General features: G+C 42.2%; 1 protein-coding gene across 3 annotated transcripts in view; it reads right to left on the bottom strand.

The window, feature by feature from the left end:
- The window catches only part of LOC143769947 (nuclear receptor subfamily 2 group F member 5-like), a 30,298-nt gene extending 17,279 nt beyond the window's left edge, over positions 1–13,019 (bottom strand). The window contains exons 1-2 of one of the 3 annotated variants that reach the window (XM_077259031.1): positions 12,619–13,019; positions 11,570–12,340 (exon numbers count right to left, since the gene is read on the bottom strand). In XM_077259031.1, coding sequence (XP_077115146.1) covers positions 11,570–11,963 — 394 coding nt within the window. In that variant the 5' untranslated portion in view covers positions 11,964–12,340; positions 12,619–13,019. The remainder of the gene's footprint in view (positions 1–11,569; positions 12,341–12,618) is intronic. The other 2 variants (XM_077259049.1, XM_077259039.1) reach the window with 2 other exon arrangements.
- Between the last annotated feature and the right edge of the window lie 13,508 nt (positions 13,020–26,527).

Here is a 26,527-nt window from a genome sequence, read left to right as displayed (position 1 = left end):
CCCCAAACCATCTCGATTGTGTTCAGGTTTGGTGACTGTGGAGGGCAGGTCATCTGGCGTAGCACCCCATCACTCTCATTCTTGGTCAAATAGCCCTTACACAGCCTGGAGGTGTGTTTGGGGTCATTGTCCTGTTGAAAAATAAATGATGGTCCAACTAAACGCAAACCGGATGGAATAGCATGCCGCTGCAAGCTGCTGTGGTAGCCATGCTGGTTCAGTATGCCTTCAATTTTGAATAAATCCCCAACAGTGTCACCAGCAAAGCACCCCCACACCATCACACCTCCTCCTCCATGATTCACGGTGGGAACCAGGCATGTAGAGTCCATCTGATCACCTTTTCTGCGTCGCACAAAGACTCTTGAAACCAAAGATCTCAAATTTGGACTCATCAGACCAAAGCACAGATTTCCACTGGTCTAATGTCCATTCCTTGTGTTTTCTAGCCCAAACAAGTCTCTTCTGCTTGTTGTCTGTCCTCAGAAGTGGTTTCCTAGCAGCTATTTTACCATGAAGGCCTGCTGCACAAAGTCTCCTCTTAACAGTTGTTGTAGAGATGTGTCTGCTGCTAGAACTCTGTGTGGCATTGACCTGGTCTCTAATCTGAGCTGCTGTTAACCTGTGATTTCTGAGGCTGGTGACTCGGATAAACTTACCCTCAGAAGCAGAGGTGACTCTTGGTCTTCCTTTCCTGGGGCGGCCCTCATGTGAGCCAGTTTCTTTGTAGTGCTTGATGGTTTTTGGCTCTGCACTTGGGGACACTGTCAAAGTTTTCCCAATTTTTCGGACTGACTGACCTTCATTTCTTAAAGTAATGATGGCCACTCGTTTTTCTTTACTTAGCTGCTTTTTTCTTGCCATAATACAAATTCTAACAGTCTGTTCAGTAGGACTATCAGCTGTGTATCCACCAGACTTCTGCACAACACATCTGATGGTCCCAACACCGTTTATGAGGCAAGAAATCTAAGTTTTTAAATCTGACAAGGCACACCTGTGAAGTGAAAACCATTCCGGGTGACTACCTCTTGAAGCTCATCAAGAGAATGCCAAGAGTGTGCAAAGCAGTCATCAAAGCAAAAAGTGGCTACTTTGAAGAACCTAGAATATAAAACATAATTTCAGTTGTTTCACACATTTTTTGTTAAAGTATATAATTCCACATGTGTTAATTCATAGTTTTGATGCCTTCAGTGTGAATGTACAATTTTCATAGTAATGAAAATTCAGAAAAATCTTTAAATGAAAAGGTGTGTCCAAACGTTTGGTCTGTACTGTATATCAAATGAAAAATACTCCAAAATAGCAAAGTGAGAGGATATACTATATACCAGTGAGTGAATATACTGTATCTAGGTAGCCAAAGCTGTTATAAGCGGATAACCAGCAATATAGGCTTTCCCGACATAGAACATACATTAAATTGGTTCAGAAGCAGAAAATAATATCAATGTCTCCTATTTTTGCATGACCATTGGATAATACACATACTGTATAAGCAGCAATGTAAACAGGAAAAATATGATTCTGGATCAAGAAAGATAAAATATTCCAGGTCATATCACAACAAGGCCTATGCAACCCTAGGCTATCCACTATTCCCTGCCTATCAGAGTAGGTTGACACCCAAGGGTGACATAGTATATCCACTCACTGGAAAAAGGGGCTTTTCTGTTTTGGTGTATTTTTAACTTGATATAAATAAAAATTGTTTTTAACCCTTTTCTGACCTCGGACGGGATAGTACGTCCGAGGTCAGAACCCCCGCTTTGATGCGGGCTCTGGCGGTGAGCCCGCATCAAAGCTGGGACGTGTCAGCTGTTTTGAACAGCTGACATGTGCCCGCAATAGCGGCAGGTGAAATTGCGATTCACCCGCCGCTATTAACTAGTTAAATGCCGCTGTCAAACGCACACAGCGGCATTTAACCGGCGCTTCCGGCCGGGCGGACTGATCCCCGGTAGCTGTGAGCGCCACCCTGTGGTCGGTGCTCATAGCACACCTGCATTTCTGCTGCATAGCAGCGATCTAATGATCGCTGCTATGTAGCAGAGCCGATCGCGTCATGCCAGCTTCTAGCCTCCTATGAAGGCTATTGAAGCATGGCAAAAGTTAAAAAAAAAAGTAAAAAAAATGTGAAAAAAATAAAAAAAATATAAAAGTTTAAATCACCTCCTTTCGCCCCATTCAAAATAAATCAATAAAAGAAAAATCAAACCTACTCATATTTGGTATCGCCGCGTTCAGAATCGCCCAATCTATCAATAAAAAAAGCAGTAACCTGATCCCTAAACAGCGTAGCAAGAAAAAAATTCGAACCGCCAGAATTATGTTTTTTTGGTCGCCGCGACATTGCATTAAAATGCAATAACGGGCGATCAAAAGAATGTATCTGCACCAAAATGGAATCATTCAAAACGCCAGTTCAGCACGCAAAAAATAAGCCCTCAACCGACCTCAGATCATGAAATATGGAGACGCTAGGGGTATCGGAAAAATGGCGCAATTTTTTTTTTTTTTTTAGCAAAGTTTGGAATTTATTTTCACCACTTAGATAAAAAATAACCTAGTCATGTTAGGTGTCTATGAACTCGTAATGACCTGGAGAATCATAATAGTGGGTCAGTTGTAGCATTTAGTAAACCAAGCAAAAAAGCCAAACAAAAAACTGCACTTTTTTTGCAATTTCACCGCACTTGGAATTTTTTTCCCGTTTTATACTAGAAAACATGCTAAAACCAATGATGTCGTTCAAAAGTACAACTCGTCCTGCAAAAAATAAGCCCTCACATGGCCATATTGACGGAAAAATAAAAAAGTTATGGCTCTGGGAAGGAGGGGAGCGAAAAACGAACACGGAAAACTGGAAAATCCCAAGGTCATGAAGGAGTTAAGGGTCTTAAGAGATCGGAACACCATAGCTTTGGTTGGTCATTGACTAGGTTAAATAAAGCTTTAAAGCTGGGTTCAAATGGCCATATTTTATGGTCCATTTACAGACAACAATACCCATGCCAACCTTGAGTCGACAGACCTAAACTCATAGCCTCATATACGCTTATGATGCTGTAAGTTTAGACATAATGGTCTATATATGTACTGTTAAATATAGTCACCTAAACCTGAAACCTGGCCTAAGTGGCCCCAAACACAATAGATAAGATGTCAGTCGATCGTTTTGTCTGATAGCTCTCTCCTGACACCTCAATGCATAAATTGTATATTTACATGTCAAATATTCCCTTATAGATATTTATTATTCATGCTACAGTGGTCTGATCTCTTAAGAAACAATATCCAGTTAGCCGGTAATGCCTAATTCCAGTCTTGTCCGGTGCATGAGGAGAAGATCTTCTTTATTGATACATGTTAAAAATTCCAAATGACATCCATATCGGCATAGAGCAATAAAAAAAATACATGTTTCTTGTGCGACAAGAACCAAAAGAGCGTTGGTGTTTTTTTAATGTTCTAAGCTTATATGGATGATATTTGCAAAATTGTAACATGTTCCGATCTCTGCCACATGTAAGGATATTCAGAGATCAGCCGACAAATGATCAAATGCTAATTTGTCAGCTTACCACATCCGTTATCATTGGGTCATTAGGGAAGTGCAGCCAAAAATAATGAAATGAGGAACGTAGGAACCCCCAACCCAATTATTGCTTTATAAAATTGGTCATTAACGAGCACCGATCAATTTTTGGGATCATTTCTGATTACGGGCAGCTCATCTGTATTTCTACAAAGGCCCTTATCGGTATTTCATTGAATGGATTTACACATTATTACAAAGTTATACAGTTATATGGACCTGCCCGCAGGACCAGGCTACTATGTTATGGGTATATAGTCGCATAATAAAAAATAAATGTTCTTTCACAAAACTAGCAAGTCTAGGAAGAGTAAAAATAATTGTCATGGTTTAAGAATGAAAACAGACGTTTTTGACAGATGAAATTGGCAGATGTCTGTGGAAATGACTTTCTAACATGTTGCAAAATTATTTTAACAGATGGTCATTTGAGGTAAGTGTTAGTAGAGCATTTGAGCCAAAAGATAGAGCTGGCCATAGATATAATTGCCCATATGATCATTCATGTGAACAATCGTTCCTGATCACTGCCCGAAGCAATCGATTAGCAGGACTTTGATTGACTGGCCAATTGAGTATTTCCGGATGGGAGCCATACTTGCCGGTATTCTCAGATCCTCTGTTAATTTAGCTGACCAGTTACAACATTGTGTGTGCGTCACATCGCAAGATGATGTTGCGCCAGGCTGGTTAATCAAAAGAGGAGTTGGGGATGCCGGCAGTTTCGTTCATCTTGAATAACCAGTGACCAAACGACGATCACGTATTGCATGTTAACATAAAAAATGTAGTGGGCAGCACTTTACCTCGTATATCAATGCATCTAACTGACACATTTTGAGAGGGGAGAAATTGACTGGCTATACCGAGAATAGGTACTCATAAAGGTTTTCACCAATTTCAATGAATGTTTGATATTGTTGGATATTGAGACACTTGTCTGGAAAGAATAATAAAAAAATTTTGAAAAGTTTTCAGTAAATTTTATAATTTTTGACTACCTTAAACCAAATCTTAAAACAAAGCTTTGTCTAGCTTGAGTCTCCTAAAGTCATCTTTTAACCATGTACTCTTGGATGGTATTGTTTTCGGGTACTGGAGAACTAAGGAACGCTGCTAACCAATAGGAGATCTTAATATGCCACAATGAGAATTACCAACCGTGGATATATTGGTGGATGATGTCACCTTGGATAGTCAACTTAACGTGTACAAAAATTGTTCCATTCATTTTTAGTTTTTTTGCTGCAATACTGGTTCAATTTTCCAATATCTTCTATAACTGTGTTGTCTGGCATAACAGGTTTCGAATCCAACCTAACAAGTCAGGGACCTCTTATGTCCAATCAGACACTCTCATGTTGATCTTCCACATACATTTACCACTTTCGTCAAATTTTTTTTTTTCTATGCTCAAAATAGAGACTGGCCATGATGTTAAATCATTTTGAGCTGTCATATTCTAAATTTAGCCCCTAGATAATGAATAATGACATTATAATTGTCACCATTAAGCCCGTTATCTACTAAATTGAGACATCATCTTCGAAAGAAAAAAAAAAGTCATACCCTGGCTGTTGTTTTCGTACCAGAGCAATTTCCTCATCTCTCGCTGCTCAGGAATTTTGATACGTACTGTAGATTCTATTGTGCCAGTTTGACAAGCTCTTTAGAAAGAAGCCGGGCTAAGCTTGGTACAATTGTTGGATTCTACACTGAAAATCTACTGCTACATTCTTCTGCTGACATATTCGGAAAGCTTCTGCTCGCTATGAGTGGGTGGGCCGGAGGGGGCTTTAAATGAGATATATCAGTATAACGCTATCTTCTGTTCTATCCTTTATTTTAGTATTTTTCAGTTGACTTTTAATCACTCAAAACGATCTATAGTATCTGGTGTTTTAAGTATGCCTTTTCCATTGGTCTCTGCGCTGGTTGAACTTACTAGTAACATTTTGGAGAATTATCTACTTTACTTTCTTTGCATACTACAACATACATATTTATTTGCAAAGACTCTCTTTTATCCCTTTATGAACAGCTTCACACACAGCATTTTTTGCAGAAACAAATTTTTTTATGCAATTTTTTTTTTAACAAAAGCCAGAAATGAATTCAAAAGGAATCCTGCTTTGGCTTCAAAAAAGTGCACTAAAAACTAAAAAAAATTCTAATCTCAACCCCTAGTTATAATTTCTAATCAATTAATTTGTATTACATTCTTAAATTTGTGAAACATTATAAACCAAACAAAAAAAATGAAAATAAATAAAAAAAATTGTAAAACAAAATAAATCTAAATCTAAAAAGTTTTGAAAACTTGTTTTTTTGCTTCTTGACAGCTCAAGATGAGTCATTTTAATCGGTCATGTAGAGTATATTCACGTTGACTGATCTTCCATCGTTCAGTCATTGCCTTTGTTTCGAAATTAAACATTGTTCATCTCCAGAAAATCAAGACTTTCAGCTAGTAGAGTTTATCTCCTCTGGTCACATTTGCTTTTTTTTATGACATGGTAAGATGAAAAGAATTCACCACGGGCTTTCAGGACCGACAAAAATTAATTGCAAAAAGTTTCAAAACTGTCAAACTATTTTTCATGTCAATCAACATACTTTCTCAACATGCCAGTGTCCTGTGAAGGGCTGACCTTTCTAACATTGTGCAAGGTGTTTAGAGTTAGGATCGGGTGACATGGCTCATTAACCCTTTGTGGACTGGAGGCAGTTTCTTTTTTTTTCCCACCGAGGATAGGATTACAGAGATTGTTAACTCTATCTTTAGAAAATTTAAGCCAATGCTCAAACTATTTACTTTTTTTTAATTGTATTTCCACTGGTTTAGAGTCCAAATTTTAATTTACTTCTACTTTTATTTTATTTTACTGGAAGTTGTAGCCCACCAATTAATTAAAGCAAAATCAGAAAATGTTACATTTTTCATTTCTTTCTTTTAATTATTATTTTTTATTATTATTATTGGTTATTTTTAGTTATCAGTTGTGGTTTCTGTTTTTACTGTGTTTTAGCTCATTTTTTTGCTTTGGTTTGGTATCAAACTTTGGTTTGGTATCATTGCTTTGGTTTGTATCAAAAAGACCAAACATGACACAAGATACCTCAATTACTTTAAATTTTAGTGGATGTTTGGAGATGCTACCAGATACCTAATCCCAATTTTGTAAACAGATCACCACTGAGTAGTGTTGGATCACAGGAGAGAGTTCTCAATCGTAACTCACCCCTACTTTTGTCCTTGCCTTTGAATGGCTGTTATTTTGGGCAGATTTTAAGATACTGATACTTGGCAGAAGCAATGGGGGATCTTACAAAAAAGACAAATTTCCCAGGGAATTTTTCCTTACATCAACAACTTGCCTACTGGATATGATGTAGGTGGTCATTTTAGCAAGTCAGTCAAAAATAGCAACAACAAAAAAAATTTAGATTATCTATGATTTCTTTTTTTTCAATTAAAGATATAATCATGAAATATTCACAGTTCGAAAAACGTTTTAGTTGTTAAAAAAAAACAACTAGCTAATCCCCCCTAGAAATCAGTCACAACTATTTGGAATTCGTTATGACATCATGCAGAATGGTAAAAACCTGAAAAAGATTATAAAACAAAATTGATAAAAAAAAGCATATATATAGGCAAATGAAATTTGCCTGTTACAACTTTAATATAAAAAAAGGCAAAATCTTTACTCCTCTGAATATTTTAACTCTACATGACATCCATGTCAATTTGTTTAAAAGATTGCTGACCAAAATAAAAAATAAATGTAAAGAAATAAAAAAATTAAAATAATAAAAAAGTAACTGAAAAAGAAAAAAGATGTCTTATAAGAACATAATAACAAAATAGTCATAAATCAGAACTCTATGAAGATTGTGGAATTTGTATTGTTCTTCCCATTGTTGCAATCATTTTTTAAAGAGAATTTTAATCAGAATAAGACCATAATTGGATTAGATTTGACTTTCCAAAAATTGAAATTATTTTAGTGTCTCGTTACTACTGTATGACAGACGTTATTTGCAAAATGAGAATAAATGAGTTGTTTTTGTGACAAAATGTAGAAATGATTTTTGACTAAATTTCAAGGAAGGATAAGAGGAGATGTAAGATCCGGAGAGGAGCTGCAGCACAGAGAGAGGTTCCTAGATAACAATCAGGCGTCTCATGTACAATCACATGGGACACATGTTACATTAGTGTGTCCATGACTTATTCATAAGTCCCAGGACCAACGTGAGCACAATGCTGGAATACTTCACGTGGATGGAAATTCAGTAGCTGCAACAGCTGTCAGTGTGAACACGGATATATATATATATTCAGGACTATTTGTAGAACAAGTGAGGAGATCTTAGCTGAAGATGTCGGGTCTAGGTGCTATGAGAGCACAGATGCTCCACAATTACTGACTACCTAATATTACTTGTCTATCTATTTATTATCTATCTGTCATCTATCAATCCCATATCTATCTATCTATCTATCTATCATCTATCTATCAATTATCTATCTATTATCTATCTATCTATTATTTATCTATCTATTATCTATCATCTATCTGTCATATATCTACTATCCATCTCTCTATTATCTATCTATCTATCATCTATCTATTTTCTATCTATTATCTACCTATCTACTAGCTATTATCTATCTATCTACTATCTATAAATTATCTATCTATCTATTTATCTATTATCTATCTATCATCTATCTATCTATCTTCTATATATTATCTATCTATTATCTATTTATCTATTATCTATATATTATCCATCTATTATCTATCTATCTGTCTATATCTATCTATGTATCTATCTATCAATCTATTATCTATTATATATTTATCTGTCATCAATTTATCTATCATCTATTATCTCTCTATCTATTAGCTATCATCTATTATCTAGCTATCATCTATCTCTCATATATCTATTATCTATCTACTATCTATCTATCTATCTATCAATCATCTATCTATCTATCATCTATCTATCTTTTATCTATCTATCATCTATCTATTTATTTTCTATCTATCAATGATCTATCTATATATCTATTATCTATCATCTATCTCTCATATATCTATTATCTATCATATATCTATCTATCATCTATTATCAATTAATCATCTATTATCGCTCTATTATTTATCATCTATCTCTCATATGTCTATTATCTATCTATTATCTATAATCTATCTATCATCTATCTATTATCTATCATCTATCTGTCATATATCTATTATCTATCTGTCTATCATATATCTATTATCCATCTATCTATCTATTATCTATCTATCTATCTATCATCTACCTATCTACTAGCTATTATCTATCTATCTACTATCTATAAATTATATATCATCTATTTATCTATCTATCTTCTATATATTATCTATCTATTATCTATTTATCTATTATCTATATATTATCCATCTATTATCTATCTATCTATCTATATCTATCTATGTATCTATCTATTATATATCTATCTATCTATTATATATCTAGTATCTATCTATCTATTATCTATCTAGCTATTATCTATTTATCTATCATCTATCTATTATCTATATATAATCTATATATCTATCATCTATTTATCTATCATCTATTATCTCTCTATATATTATATATCATCTATCTATATATTATCTATCTATTTATCTATTTTCTATTATCTATGTATCTATTATCTATCCCTCATTTATCTATTTCGTCTAAACATTAACATCCTCCCAATATCCTTTTATCTAATATGTATCCTTGTGTCTATGATCTGTAAATTGTGTATTTCCCTGGTCCTGTCCATTCCTATTTTCTATCCACATATATTTATTTATCTATTAATTAAGCATGTACTCAAAAGCCAAAATACAAATAACCACAGCAACAAAGAGTACAAATATTCACAATACAGAATCCTATTACAACGTTACATCTATGATAAGTTTTACTTAGAGACAATAGCAAGATAAATATCTTTGCTGAGATATAATGAAGGGAATAGATGGGCAGAGGGAGCTGAGATTTCCCATGGGGCAGATACACACTTTCTATGACATAACAATCACAATTTATTTCTCATGGTTGTGGTGCAGCTACAGAGATGACACTAAACATCTGCAACACAAGACAGTGTGTAGTGTGCTACTGTTGCGTGTGCATGTTGTGTAGTATCTACTATGTGTAGTGTATGTGTATATGTGTGTTCAGTGTGATGGTGTGTATATGTGTAGTATGTATATGTAGTATGTGTTTATGTTTGTATATATGCGTTTGTACAGTGTTTATATGTAGTGTGTGTACATATATGTGTCTCTGTGTAGTGTGCATGGTATCTGTTTAGTGTAAGTATGTTTGCATATGTGTGTATATGTAGTAAGTGTGTGTATATATAGATATATGTGTGTATATGTGTGTGTGTGTGTGTCTATACATGAATGTGTAAAGTCTATTTGTATGTTTAGTGTATGTATAAGTTTGTGTGTATATTTTGTATGTGTGCATATTTAGATATATATGTCTGTGTGTACATGTAGTGTGTGTGTGTCTGTGTATGTATGTGTGTGTGTATATATAGATATATATATCTGTGTGTACATGTAGTGTGTGTGTATGTATGTATGTATGTGTGTGTATATGTAGTGTGTATGTGTGTGTAAATATAGATATATATATATATATATATGTCTGTGTGTACATGTAGTGTGTGTGTGTTCATTCTTATCTCTGTATACACATAACAATTCTGATAAACTGCACAGGAATGCTGCTAGACCAGATTATTCCACTTATGGAACTTTTTTTTTTACATAAACTACCACTTTAAATCCTAACAGTTCACATTCACAACAGACTAGGTCTTATGACGTAACTTAATGAAGTTTATTTAATTTTTAAGAATGTGTGGGACTAATGCTAATATTCACTTGCCCCTTCTCACGATTAACATTAAGTAACATAATTTATTTTTTTTGTTAGCCATTAAAAGGCGTCATCATAACTAAGATTATCCCCATTCTTTATGCATCACTTAGGAACAGCTAGATTTGTAGCTTTCCTCAATTAGTGGAACCACAACACTGGGAATGAATCTGGACAGATGGGAAAGACATCTTAGCCAGAACATATTAATAAGATGTAGACATTTTTTTAATCGCAGTAACAACCTAATACATATATATATATATATATGTACATGCCTGCATAGAAATTAGTGTGTGTATATATATATATGTATATATTGATATATAACTACATACACACACATATATTTATACACCCATAAATAAATAAAAAATATTAAATATTTACTTGTATATGCTGTATATATTAAATAGATAAAAAATATATATTTTTATTATTATTTAAGTCTTATTGTAACATTGCATTATATTTCCATTATTTGCAGTCTCACCTTACATCCAATTTCAATATCCAAATTCTACAAGTTTGTTAAAATGTTCAGTTATTAAGTCTGTATTATTTACCAAAAACTAATATATTTTTTCTCTGTCATCTAATTTTCCAAGTGACTGGGAAATCATTTATTTTTTACTTTTTAAGGAGGTCGGCACACTCATTTATGTCGCTTTGATTGCCCTTTTTAATACTATTAATTAATAGATACAGTAAATTGTCGTGAAAGTAAAGTCGTAGATTTTTATCTTTTGCTATGTTTCAAATACTTTGACATTTGATTTATTTCTATTTTATGTATTTATTTTTACTTTTAAAAAAAAAAAAAAAATTCCAGGGAATTGTATCTTTTTGTTTTTAGTTTTCTATGAACAACTAGTAAAGTACAAAAAAGACAATAAAAATTGAAACAAAATTGGAGACAATTTAGGTTGTCTGGAAAAAGGAGAACATCAGAACCCACCACAAGGTTCTAAATCGCGACCAGTATGACCCCACCCAGACCATGCCAGGACTCACCTTCTCTCCTCATGCCAACTTTTAGGCACTTCTTTAGTCGGCAGTATTGGCACTGGTTCCTATGATGTTGGTCTATCGGACAGTCTCTGTTGCCCCTACAAGTGTAGGTGAGGTTCCTTCGGACTGATCTCTTAAAGAAGCTCTTGCACCCTTCGCAGGTGAACTGACCATAGTGCTTGCCACTAGATTTGTCCCCACACACCATACAGTCCACGTTGGGAACTCCTTTGTCCCCTGAATGAACGGGGTCCTGACCTGGGACCACTCCTTTAGGTGTGCTTGGTGTTTGAGGTGTGCCCCCAGGGTCTTGATTGCACAACCCAGGTGGATTGCTCACCTGAGAGGCTGCCACCCCTGGGATGTCTTCCTGCCAAGGATTAACCACCATGGCCATAATACTGTATCAAAAGCTAAGATCCACAGCTCCACAATCAGCAGCAACAACCCAAGCTAGGAGGGTGGCCAGAAAAAGTGGGCAAAGTTTACCCAGCGCAATAGCAAATGGAAGAGAAAATGGGTGCGGAGAGGCCACTTCGCTGCTTTAGGAAAATATATATCTGTATATATCTCCTCTGATCCAGATGCACGCTGCCCCACGCTGTGTCCAGAGTCCAGATATCCCTCCAAGAAAACAGGAAGACCGAGCGTGCCTTCAGATCCTCCTTCCAGGGAGGGAGAGAGATTAGTCATGCACTCACAGCACTAATGTCCATGTGTGTCTTCTACAACAAACCTTTATTTGCGAGGGGAGAAAAGAAAAATTGGCTTCGCCTACAAGAACAAAAAAAAAAGAAAAATTAGCATGACAAAAAACAACAACAAAAACAGTACACACAAAAAAGGAAAGGCAGACATTTTTTAAATAAAAAATTAAAGATATATTCTGCAGCGCTATAAAAAAAAATCAAAAAATTTCGAGCTGAGCATTATAGAGGCATTTTTTAAAAATTTTACACAAAATTTTTCACATTTGCAAATACAATAAAATTGCTTTTTTGTGCATGAAACAATATCAGAAGATAGATGAGGATACATAAGTGGCTACTTACGCACAATCTGCCTCTTGTGTGATTGATCAGGTTTAGTCACTTCTATAGAAAATGCTGACTTTCTCCTATAGAGGACAATGCTACCGCAGCTTGCACACGAAGGCGAGTGAATAGCTTGGAAGAAGTTTGAAAAGTGACACAGATTTCGCCTTTGGGTAAGAGACAGCCCCTTCCCTCCTCTAGAGCCTCCTGTGAGTGTGCATGTCCCTCTGCTGCAGTGAACTCTGACAGTAAGTCCCATTCACACTGTGTCCATGGAGATCTCCTAATCAGGACACACATGGGGCTGTGCTCTGACTTCACAGCGAGCTGGGACGAGCCTGCGGTTATTGGCTTACAGATAGAGGGGGCTGGATGGCAATAGGGGGGCTTGACTACTGACAGAGGCTGTGTCTTGCTGCCTTGTTTCCTCCGCTCACCTGCTAGGGGTCTTTCTCTGAAATGAACAGTTACATTTGGGAAAAATTGCAAAAATAGCGGAAAAAAAAATGTAAAAATTTGGATGGGAGAGTATGACAGCAACGTGGAGAGAGAGCTTCATCTCCGAACAGAGAGATTCGGCTCAGTCTTAAGACAAAAGAAGACACAAATGCTTAGCAAATTTTCCTTGAAATTATAAAAAAAATTTAATCAGTAGCTAGCAAAATGCTAAAACACTATATACAACAGCAGAAGGTGAAAATACTGGAAATAAATGTAGAATATTAAAATGGAAAAAGGAAAGAGAACAGAAAAAAAGATCCTAAAACATCATAAAATACAAATAATAATTAGGTTGAAATAATAAAATAGAAATGTGAAAAAGAAAAGAAATAGAAAACAGTGGAGAAAGAAATAGAAATCCTAAAACATAATAATAAATCAGAAAATTGAAATAACGGATGATAATAAAACAGAAATAAGAAGAAATAATAAGCATAAAAGAGAAAATAAAAAGAAATAATATAGAGTAAAATAGGACTAAAAAGACATAAAAAAGTAAAAAAAAAAAGGAAAATAAATGAAAAATATAAATAAAATATGCTATGTTTGGGATTGAAAAGGCCTTGTTCAGCCCGGAAATGCTCAGAAAAGCCTATAAAGGGTTAAAGATATGGCATACAAGAGCCTCAGATATGTTCGGTCCGCCCCTGTATCTCCTACAAAGGCTTTTGCATCCAAGTAAATACCAGAACAAAATCATTGGAATGGCTCAAAGCCCCCCAGAAATGTTCAGTGCCCCGCAGTAGTGCCCTTTTCACCACATCAGCTAAATATTGGCGGACAAGTGTTTCTACTTTTTTTAAAATCTTTTCCTTATGGATTATAGAGCGCCAATATATTCCGGGGAGCTTGTACAGAGAATATTTTTTTTCTATAAATTACATTATAGTATTTTTTTTTATTTTGTCAGCAGCGAAGTACAGCTGCAATGTAACAATGTGTATACTGCCTGTGCTCCTTTCTGTTTTTCTATATGGCGGGACGATACGCCACTGATGGAGCAGGTACAGTCACTTCCCTCTGTCCGCTTAGCTCTGCTCTGGCATGATACAAATTCTGATAGTCACAGCATCTGTAATCTGGGCATTACAGTTTCCACTGTCTTCAGAAACTTAAAAGCTGTATTGTACATCTCGGAACCCCAGAGATCATATTATAGGTGCAAAAAGAATACAGGAAGTGTTGCATTTTCCTGCAAAATGAATTTCATCATGGTAGGTTACAATTGAAAATAAAAATCACATCTTTTACTATACTCCAGAGCTGCACTCACTATTCTATTGGTGGAGTCACTGTGTACATACATTACTGATCCTGAGTTACATCCTGTATTATACTCCAAAGCTGCACTCACTATTCTGCTGGTGCAGTCACTGTGTACATACATTACATTACTGATCCTGTACTGATCCTGAGTTACCTCCTGTATTACACCCCAGAGCTGCACTCACTATTCTGCTGGTGCAGTCACTGTGTACATACATTACATTACTGATCCTGAGTTACATCCTGTATTATACCCCAGAGCTGCACTCACTATTCTGCTGGTGCAGTCACTGTGTACATACATTACATTACTGATCCTGTACTGATCCTGAGTTACCTCCTGTATTACACCCCAGAGCTGCACTCACTATTCTGCTGGTGCAGTCACTGTGTACATACATTACATTACTGATCCTGTACTGATCCTGAGTTACATCCTGTATTATACCCCAGAACTGCACTCACTATTCTGCTTGGGTAGTCACTGTGTACATACATTACTGATCCTGAGTTACATCCTGTATTATACTCCAGAGCTGCACTCACTATTCTGCTGGGGCAGTCACTGTGTACATACATTACATTACTGATCCTGTACTGATCCTGAGTTACATCCTGTAGATCTTTTATTATAAAAATGAAAAACATAACAATAATAGTAACAAAAACAAAACAGAAATATCAGCCAGAAAATAATCAGTATAATGAACACTGGTCCAGCCGCTCTTCCTCTCCTCTCACACATATTATATATACAGAATAATAACTAATAATAACTAACATTAAGTACTTACACCTTCTGGTCCGGTCACCAAACTAAATAATAGCAAACAATATAAACAATAGCACACAAAAACAAATAAAATAAAGAATAGCAAACAAAGGCTATATACACATACATATATATACACTCACCGGCCACTTTATTAGGTACACCTGTCCAACTTCTTGTTAACACTTAATTTCTAATCAGCCAATCACATGGCGGCAACTCAGTGCATTTAGGCATGTAGACATGGTCAAGACAATCTCCTGCAGTTCAAACCGAGCATCAGTATGGGGAAGAAAGGTGATTTGAGTGCCTTTGAACGTGGCATGGTTGTTGGTGCCAGAAGGGCTGGTCTGAGTATTTCAGAAACTGCTGATCTACTGGGATTTTCACGCACAACCATCTCTAGGGTTTACAGAGAATGGTCCGAAAAAGAAAAAAAATCCAGTGAGCGGCAGTTCTGTGGGCGGAAATGCCTTGTTGATGCCAGAGGTCAGAGGAGAATGGGCAGACTGGTTCGAGCTGATAGAAAGGCAACAGTGACTCAAATCGCCACCCGTTACAACCAAGGTAGGCCTAAGAGCATCCCTGAACGCACAGTGCGTCGAACTTTGAGGCAGATGGGCTACAGCAGCAGAAGACCACACCGGGTACCACTCCTTTCAGCTAAGAACAGGAAACTGAGGCTACAATTTGTACAAGCTCATCGAAATTGGACAGTAGAAGATTGGAAAAACGTTGCTTGGTCTGATGAGTCTCGATTTCTGCTGCGACATTCGGATGGTAGGGTCAGAATTTGGCGTAAACAACATGAAAGCATGGATCCATCCTGCCTTGTATGGAGCATCTTTGGGATGTGCAGCCGACAAATCTGCGGCAACTGTGTGATGCCATCATGTCAATATGGACCAAAATCTCTGAGGAATGCTTCCAGCACCTTGTTGAATCTATGCCACGAAGAATTGAGGCAGTTCTGAAGGCAAAAGGGGGTCCAACCCGTTACTAGCATGGTGTACCTAATAAAGTGGCCGGTGAGTGTATATATACATATACATATTTTTATTATTATTAATTTTATTTTTATTTTTTATTTTATTTTATTTTTTATTATTATTTTTTATTCATTTATTTTTATAAATAAAATAACCACAAACTATGCAAATATATACAATACTAAGCTAACCACCACCCCACACTCAAGCACACCATTCCCAACCCCTCGCACTGACCTGAGAGCTGGTCCTGCGTCTCATGCCTCAGTTCATGTCCAACGTCCATAGGCCAGATCAGGCAGTGCCAGTTTTTCCCCCAAACAACCCAGTGTCCCATAGTCCCACAAGATAAACCCACCTCCCCCCTTTTCCCACCACCCAACCTAACACCTACACCCAAATCTATATCCCCATATACAATATATACAGCAGCACACACCACAATAATCACAAATCACGAAGCCCAAGTTCGGCGCCTGCAGCCCTACATCACTGTATAATGATCAAACAAAACAAAAATCTACAGTGTCAGCAGCAGCCCACCACCAGGAAAGGAGATGACCAGACTAGGGCACACTAAAAGAAAAGCCCCTCCAGAGGAGCGCTGCCCTCCGTGTGCCCAGTCTCCCATACTCCAGAGAGCGCACCTTCACCAGGTCACCGAGTATGGTCCTAAACACATCGTCCACTGGGAGGATTTTCCGTTGCGTCGATACTAAGCACCGTGCATTCCACGTGTGATACCTAACCACTGCGCTAACTAGAAATAAGGTGCAGCGGTCCCGACCACCAAGGTCTCCGAATGCTCCATAGGCCCATTCCGCATAGGAGAGACCGGCCAGCCGAGACCAGGCAATGAAGGCGCCCACCCTGTTGTACACCTCTGTGTTAAGGGGACAATGAAGCAGGAAGTGGTCCATGCTTTCCAGCAAGGTACCACAATGCTCCCGAGGACAATTCCTGTCCTCAGAGCTCCTACACTTCAGATTGTCCCTCACACACAGTTTCCCATGGAAGCAGCGCCAAGCCAAGTCCCAAAACTTCGAGGGGATCCTGATAGAACTCAAAAGATGCAAACCCACCCCAAGATCCCGACTTGGGCAGTCCCTGAGCGCCAGAGGCCTCTGGAAATGTGTCAACAGAACCCTATTGTCAAGGAGTTTCCTCGGCAGAGTCCTGATCTCCCACATTCCCAGACTCCACTGACGAATTACCTTCAGAACCAAGGTAGCGTAAGCCGGAAGATGTCCATGCGGTGTGCGAAGATCCTTCACTTGCCCTCCTGTCTCCCATTCCTGGAAGAAAGGCTGAAACCATCCCCTACAGGAGAATACCCACGGAGGAGCCCTCTCTTTCCAGAGGTTTGCAATATTGATCTTAATGAAGGTATCCACAAGGAATACCACAGGGTTGACCATACCCAACCCTCCTACTCTCCTTGTACGGTAAGTAACCTCCCTCTTGACCAGGTTCAGTCTATTCCCCCATAACAGTTGGAAGAACAAACTGTAGACCCGAGTCCAGAGAGATTCCAGCAAGATGCACACACTGCCCAGATAAATCAGTAAAGGGAGCAGGTAAGTTTTGATCAGGATCTCCTCCTCCCAGCCAGAGACTCTCACACTTATCCCGGTTGATCTTGGACCCGGATGCCTCCGAGTAGCGATCTACCTCTGACATCAGCCACCCTGCCTCCTCGTGAGAGGAAACAAACACAGTGACATCATCGGCATACGCCACCACCCTCAGAGTGGCTTCCGGTGCTGCCTGGTCCATCCCGATCCCGGCCAACGGTCCACGCTCCACCCTCCTAACAAGAGGGTCAATCGCAAACACGTACAGCAGCGGGCTCAAGGGACAACCCTGGCGAACACTGGACCCAACCTCAAAAGAGCTGCCAATCCAACCATTCACAAGCGGGAAACTCTCTGCCCCACTGTACAAGGTCTTAAGCCAATCAACAAACCCCCCCGGCAGGCCATATCTCAGAAGGACGGACCAGAGGTACTCGTGATTAACCCGATCAAACGCTTTTGCCTGGTCCAGTGACAGCATGTACCCCTTCCAGTGACCAGCCCTACCCTGCTCCACTGCCTCTCGGACACTGAGCACAGCACTAAATGCGCTGCGGCCTGGAACAGAGCAATGCTGGGCCTCCGAAAGGAGTCGGGGTGCAACTTTCACCAGCCGATTAAACAGCACTTTTGCTAGAACCTTCCTGTCTGCATTGAGAAGCACTATGGGACGCCAATTCTCAATGCAAGATGGGTCCTTACCCTTTGACAGGATGATCAGAGCAGACCTCCTCATTGACTTCGGCAGAGTGCCCGAGGAAAGACACTCATTGAATACCTCAGTCAAGAGGGTAACCAAAACGTCCTTAAAGGTCTTACAGAATTCAGATGTTAAGCCATGTGGACCAGGCGATTTTTTTGTGGCAAGCCCTTCAATCGCCAACTGAACTTCCTCTTCCCTGATCATTTCTGTCAAAACGTCAAGAGAGGGGTCTACCCCTGGTTCGGGGACGGCTTCAGCCAGGAAAGCCGACATCTCATCCCAATCAAGATCCCTCTTCCCCAAGAGGTGCGAGTAGAAGGATCTGACAACCTCCAGGATCCCTGATCTGGATCGCCTCAGGGACCCCGTAGTGTCGACCAGTCCTGTAACTACTTTACTATTCACTGACATCTTGCAGTTTCTGTAAGGGTCAGGCGAGCGGTACTTCCCGTAATCCCTCTCAAAAACCAAAGATGCGTGTCTATCGTACTGACACCTCACAAGCAAAGATTTCACTCTGGAGATCTCCTCGCGGCTACCTCCAGTTGAGACAAGATGTTCGAGTTTCCTCCTCAGACCCTGATACAGGCGGTGCCTGCTCAGACTCCTGAGGCTCGAGAGCTGGCGGAAGAATCTCGCCACCCTTTCCTTGAACATCTCCCACCACTCTGACTTACTACTACAAAGATCCAGTAAGGGTACCTGGCTCTGAAGAAAATCTTCAAAGGACTGTCTTATCTCCGCTTCTTCCAAGAGAGACGAATTGAGCCTCCAAAAGCCTCTTCCCATCCGGAGGGTCTCTGTAACATTCAGAGAAAACAAAATTAAACAGTGGTCGGAGAACTCCACCTCAACAACAGATACTGCTTATAGGGAATTTAGATTGTGAGCCCCATCGGGGACAGCGATGATGATGTGTGCAACCTGTAAAGCGCTGCGTAATATGTTAGCGCTATATAAAAATAAAGATTATTATTATTATTATTATTACTGCTGAAGAGACAGCTTCCTCCTTTAAATAAAACCTATCTATTCTGGACCTACAGTTACCTCTATGATAGGTGAACCCCTCGTGGCCTGGGGTGTGCCGAATGTGGACATCCACCAGGCGAGCCTCACTAGCTATACTACTAAGGTCGACGCTATCATAAGTCAGCTTTTCTTTGGAACCTCCTCTATCTCGGGGCCTCGTGACAGCATTGAAGTCCCCTCCAAAGACAACCTGCCGACTTGTAAAAAGGTAGGGCTTGATCCTCATAAAGAGACACTTCCGGTCCCACTTAGATTGGGGACCATAGATGTTGATGAGCCGGAGCTCTTGTCCCTTCATGAGAACATCTAAGATCAGGCACCTCCCCATTTCTAACTCAATAACCCGTCGGCATTCCACCGGTGCGGTAAAAAGGACCGCCACTCCGCTATACGGCTCGGCCGCAAGAGACCAATAGGAGGGCCCGAGTCTCCACTCCCTCTTAGCTTTAAACACATCTGCCATGTTTGGCAGTCTGGTCTCTTGCAAAAAGAAAATGTCAGCTTCAACCCGGCTGAGAAAATCAAAAGCCGCAAACCTACCTGTATTTGACTTTATGCTGGCGACATTAATGGACGCCAGCGTCAACGGAGTGTGTTCCGCCATCATTGGTGATTGAGTTAGATGGCTTTCTTTTTCCCACTCCCCTTATCCTCTGCCTCAGAGGAGGAATCCTTCCCCCTCTTTAATGACAATGAGGTATCCATTCCCACGTGTTTTTTATTTTTATCGTCCTCGTCTCCGGACTCTGGGCCAGTCCCTCCCTCCAAGGATCTTACATTCCCAGAAGAAGGAGACTTGGCGTCCCCTGTGAGCCCCGCCGAAGCCAGAACCTCACCCTCAGCTTCTTCCTCAGAGGAAGAGATGTTTTCAAGGGCTTGGAACCGGTTAGAAAGACCAACCAGAGGGGAGTCGGTTTTTCCTTCCTTAGGTACCTTGGTCAGAGCGGGAGATTTTTTATCTCCCTTCTTTCTCTTCTTTTTGGTGCCGAGCTTACGCTTGTCCTCTAGCCACTGCCTATTATCCTTATCCATACTTTCATAATGGGAGGACTCTGAGGCAGTGGCACTTTCCTCCCTGTGGATCCTCCTGACCTCCTCATCCAACTCATCATCCCTCGGGGCCTCAGCAGCAAGATTGGCCTCCAGGCCAGGAGCCGCCCCAGTAGCCCGAGGCTCGCCCAGCTCCCTATCCTGTCTGCGCTTGTCTAGACGCCTTAGCTGGGCAGACATCTTTTTATTGCTTTTCTTCCTTGGCCCCTCAGCTCCCTCACCCCTGCTAGTCCCTTCCCCAGCAGAATCAGCCTCACGGCTTTCTCCCACCGGGGTCACGTCTGCGTTAGCGAAGGAGCGAGGACAACGGCTGAATGGGTGACCTAACTCACCACACAGGTGGCACCTAATCTCCACACAAGATGCAGCAAGATGGCCAATATCCCCACACAATGCACACTTCTGCACAGTGCAGTTTGCGCTAAGGGTACTGTCACACATTGGCACTTTGATCGCTACGACGGTACGATCCGTGACGTTCCAGCGATATCCATACGATATCGCTGTGTCTGACACGCAGCAGCGATCAGGGACCCTGCTGAGAATCGTACGTCGTAGCAGATCGTTTGGAACTTTCTTTCGTCGCTGGATCTCCCGCTGTCATCGCTGGATCGTTGTGTGTGACAGCGATCCAGCGATGCGTTCGCTTGTAACCAGGGTAAACATCGGGTTACTAAGCGCAGGGCCGCGCTTAGTAACCCGATGTTTACCGTGGTTACCAGCGTAAAAGTAAAAAAACAAACAAACAGTACATACTTACATTCCGGTGTCTGTCCCCCGGCGTTCTGCTTCTCAGCACTGAGTGCCGGCCAGCCGGAAAGCGAGCACAGCGTCTGGCAGACACAGTGCAGAGAAGCACAGCGCCGGGGGACAGACACCGGAATGTAAGTATGTACTGTTTGTTTTTTTTTTACTTTTACGCTGGTAACCACGGTAAACATCGGGTTACTAAGCGCAGCCCTGCGCTTAGTAACCCGATGTTTACCCTGGTTACCCGGGGACTTCGGTATCGTTGGTCGCTGGAGAGCTGACTGTGTGACAGCTCCCCAGCGACCACACAACCACTTACCAACGATCACGGCCAGGTCGTATCGCTGGTCATGATCGTTGGTAAATCGTTTAGTGTGACAGTACCCTAAAGTGTGTGGGGTCACCGCACCTGTGACAGAGCTTTGGTTGCCCCTGGTAGAAGACCAGGATACGATCACTACCCAGGAAGGCAGATGATGGTATGTGGGCAACCGTACCACCTGAATGCTTAAGTTTTACCATAAACGTCCAGGCCCCTGACCAGATACCAAACTCGTCACGGTTTTTCTTTGGCATTTCTACCACCTCTCCATACCGGCCAAGCCATGATGTCATAACAAGAAAGCGACTCGTTACAAGTCATCACGGTCACTTTCTTGACTTGGATTTGGCGAGACACCACCTGAACGGTAAAGTCTCGCCAGCCAGGCTCATTTTTTGCCAACTCATAGTTCAACCAGAAGAGCTCAAGCCCCTCCGGCCGAACAAAGCTGACATCAAACTCAGGTGTGGAATAGGGATGTATCAAGGCATAGATGTCAATCGCCTTGAAGCCCATCCTCAGCAGGAGCTCCACAACTTTAGACCTTGGAGGACACGCATCACTGCCCCTCCACCGAAGACGGACCACATTCCTACGCACACTACCTGGCCCATCTGTTGGGAGGGACCACACTGTATCCCCCCCTCTTTGCTCTCGGAAGGCCCCGAGGCCATGCCTCTCTATCCAGAAGGATAGATCAACCTCTCGACCCTCTACCATTAGTGATCTCTCTCCCTTCTTTAGAGCCTCCAGGAGACGCCGTTGCAACATGCCGTCCCCAGAGCCCGGAGACGAGGAGGATGCCCTATTTCCCCCGGAGGTGACAGCGGCAAAACTCCTGACAGGTGCTGCCACCACCGGGGGGGCAACCGGACCAGTGACCACATCCACACCAACAGCATCACCATTACCCACCTCCATAACCCCCTCACCCTCTACCAAACCAGCAACCACACCACTAGACAAAGACTTTTCCTCATCCATACCCACCACCACATTCACTCCTGCTGGACCAGTGACAACAGGGGGTGACATTTTGACCTCCGCATCATCAGGCACAAGGGGCTGAGTCTCCTCCACAGAACTGGAGGCGACCTCACCCCCGGTCTTACGTGTGCCCTCCGCATCATCAGATGATATTTTCCACTGCTTTACTGCTGATACCAGGCGCCACTGATCTTTCGCCACTGTGGGGCGCCGCTGATCCTTTATATCAGCATCCTGTTGACCAGCGGCGCCAACACAGAACAGGACTTTGGTGGGAGGACCGGAACGCCCAGCCCCGGTAACCCCCTCACACTGCCGCCGCTTCTCAACTAAGTGATCAGCGGCAACAGCATTCAGGGGCACCGAGGCTACCGGAGCTGCCCCTGACACCGGGCTGCTACCCCCTCCCACTGGGGAGCACACCACAGTATCGTGGCCTGACTTTTCGCCGGGCCGCCCTCACTGTCCAGCCTCTCGGCTGATGCACCTGCTGCTACGTCCCCGCTACTACAAGCAGAGACGGAGCTCTGCGCCTCACTACCGTGCTTTGTAATCTCCCCACGCCTTTGCACCGGATCCACAGCAGAACCCGGGCTGGGCTGGGCAATGGGGCTTATACAGGGAGCTGACCCTGCAGCCGACTCAGGGGGTACAGGGAGGGGGGCATATACATAGCTTACCACTTCCTGCAGCTTTGGCTTGGTGGTTTTCTTTGCCTTTTTCTTCTGGCCGCCAGGTGCCTCTTCTGGTAAATCACCACCAAGATGGAAGTTCTGAAGGCACACTGGGGACTCCAGGAGCTTGATCTCTGCCATTAGCGCCCCTCCCTGGCCGATGTCACTGTCCTCCCCAGAGCTAGCAGAACTGCGACGAGATGTCATTGTCACCTGTCCTGCAGGGACCTCGCTGCACGTGGCCTGTGAGTGACTAAGCAGGCTGCCAGGTGGGGCTTTCTGCTGGTCATCATCCTCCTCATCATCATCATCATCCACCTGGCTCTCAGGCTGCAGCCCCATCTGCCTTTGCTCTCTGTTATCAGCCATTTCTCTGAATCGATCTTCATTAATAAGCTTTTCCTTAAACGGTCCACTTTTTTCTCTGATGAAAGCTTTTCTGACTTCAAGCTCATTGATGTCAACTTTCAGTCTCCTTACCTCCGCCTGGAGCTGATTTTTCCTCGGTTTGGAGGAACCTGCAGCTTTGTTGCTTGTGCAGTGCAGCTCCTCTCGGAGCCTCCTGATGGTCTTGCTTGCCTCTTCATACTCACGGAGGTGGCTCATGACCCGGGAGGCATAGGTGGACACAGACTCCCGGGGGCTCTGCAGCGCCCCACCCTCCTCAGTGAGGTTGGCCTCACCTCCGTGAGCACTCAGCTTTCCTCCAGAAGGACCGCCATCTTGCACACTAGCAGGCTTCTCCTCCATGGAAGCCTTGCGGCTTCTCTGGGTCTCTGCAGACCTGGGGGGAGTAGGAGCCACATTGCTGCGACTCCTGGTGGAGCGTCTCACCCCCGAATCCTCTGATGTGCAGGCTGATTGCTGGTTCCTTCTGCCCCCCGCCAGCCTGGTCCGGGAAGCAGAAGCCTGGGACTTGGCTCCTTCACTCATCCTAGGAAACCCACTCACTCCCTGGGTAAGAGAGAGAGCAGGTCCCCGGGTGGAGAGGTGGTGGTTCCCAGGAATTCAGGAGCACACAGCAGGTTCAGTGGCGACCACACCCACAATCACCACAATGAGTAGCAGCTGAGCTGCACTCACTACTCTGAAGGTGCAGTCTGTCATGATTTCCCCAATGGCAGGGAAATAAAAATAACAAAACGGACTAGCTCTCGGGTGATGGAAACTAAAGTTGACCGTGACCTGAACCTGACACAACACTGGAAGTAGCCGGGGAGTGTTCCTACGATGCCCTAGACACCACGCACCAGCCGGAGATCTAACTACCCCTATCAGAGGAATATACAGGCCTGCCTTACCTCCAGAGATGAACCCCAAAAGGAGATAGCAGCCCCCCACAGATATTGGCGGTGAGTCAAGAGGAAAAGACATACGTAGGATGAACAGCAGATTTAGCACAGTGAGGTCCGCTTTCTAGATAGCAGAAGGATAGGAAAGAGCTACTTCACGGTCAACTTCAAAACACTACTCAAAAACACCATCCTGAAATTACTTTAAAACTCCAGTGACAACTCATGCCACTGGAGTGGCAATTTCAGTCCGCAAGAGCTTCCAGCTACAGAGAGTCACATTGCAGCAAGCTGGACAAGAAATAGCATTAACTAGAAACAAAATTCAACTTAGCTGAACAGGAACTTGAGGCTGGAGAATGCAACAGAATTCTACTGATACATTGTTGGCCGGCATAAGACTAACAGCCAAGCAGCCTTAAATAGGAAACTCCCCTAATGGGTGGCAACAGGTGATCATGGATAGAAGAAGGCACATAAGTGGCACTACCATAAAACACCACCGGGGGAGCCCACAAACAGAATTCACAACAGTACCCCCCCCTTAAGGAGGGGGCACCGAACCCTCACCAGAACCACCAGGGCGATCTGGATGAGCACTATGAAATGCACGAACCAAATCAGGAGCATGAACATCGGATGCTGTCACCCAAGAATTATCCTCCTGACCATAGCCTTTCCACTTAACCAGATACTGAAGTTTCCGTCTGGAAACACGGGAGTCCAAGATCTTTTCCACCACAAACTCCAATTCACCCTCAACCAGCACAGGAGCAGGAGGATCAGCAGAAGGAACAACCGGTACCTCATACCTCCGCAATAATGACCGATGAAAAACATTATGAATAGTAAAAGATGCTGGGAGGTCCAAACGAAAGGACACAGGATTGAGAACCTCCAGAATCCTATAAGGGCCGATAAACCGAGGCTTAAACTTAGGAGACGAGACCTTCATAGGAACAAATCGAGAAGACAGCCACACCAGGTCCCCAACACAAAGACGAGGACCAACACGCCGATGACGATTAGTGAACTGTTGAGTCTTCTCCTGGGACAACTTCAGATTGTCCACAACCTGTCCCCAAATCTGATGCATTCTATCAACCACAGCATCCACTCCAGGACAATCCGAAGACTCCGATTGACCGGACGAAAAACGAGGGTGAAATCCTGAATTACAAAAAAATGGAGAAACCAAAGTGGCAGAACTGGCCCGATTGTTAAGGGCAAACTCTGCCAATGGCAAAAAATCAAGCCAATCATCCTGATCAGCGGACACAAAACACCTCAAGTAAGTCTCCAAAGTCTGATTAGTACGCTCAGTCTGGCCATTAGTCTGAGGATGGAATGCAGACGAAAAAGACAAGTCGATGCCCATCCTGGCACAGAACGCCCGCCAAAATCTAGACACAAACTGAGTACCCCTGTCAGACACTATATTCTCAGGAATACCATGCAAACGCACCACATTCTGAAAAAATAGAGGAACCAGCTCAGAGGAGGAGGGCAATTTGGGCAAAGGCACCAAATGAACCATCTTGGAAAAACGGTCACACACCACCCAGATGACAGACATCCTACGAGAAACAGGAAGGTCAGAAATAAAGTCCATAGAGATGTGCGTCCAAGGCCTCTTAGGAATGGGCAAGGGCAACAACAACCCACTGGCCCGAGAACAGCAGGGCTTGGCCCGAGCACAAACATCACAAGACTGCACAAAAATACGCACATCTCGGGACAAGGAAGGCCACCAGAAGGACCTAGACACCAAATCCCTGGTGCCAAAAATTCCAGGATGACCTGCCAACGCGGAAGAATGAACCTCCGAGATAACTCTACTGGTCCAGTCATCAGGGACAAACAGTCTACCAGGCGGACAGCGATCAGGCCTATCCACCTGAAACTCCTGCAAAGAGCGCCGCAGGTCTGGGGAGACAGCTGACAATATCACCCCATCCTTCAGGATGCCAGTAGGTTCGGAATCACCAGGCGAGTCAGGCTCAAAACTCCTAGAG

Source organism: Ranitomeya variabilis, chromosome 1 (assembly GCF_051348905.1).
Source record: "Ranitomeya variabilis isolate aRanVar5 chromosome 1, aRanVar5.hap1, whole genome shotgun sequence".
Classification (NCBI taxonomy): domain Eukaryota; kingdom Metazoa; phylum Chordata; class Amphibia; order Anura; family Dendrobatidae; genus Ranitomeya; species Ranitomeya variabilis.
Note: the sequence above shows the minus strand (reverse complement) of the source record. Positions and strands in the feature narration are given on the sequence as shown.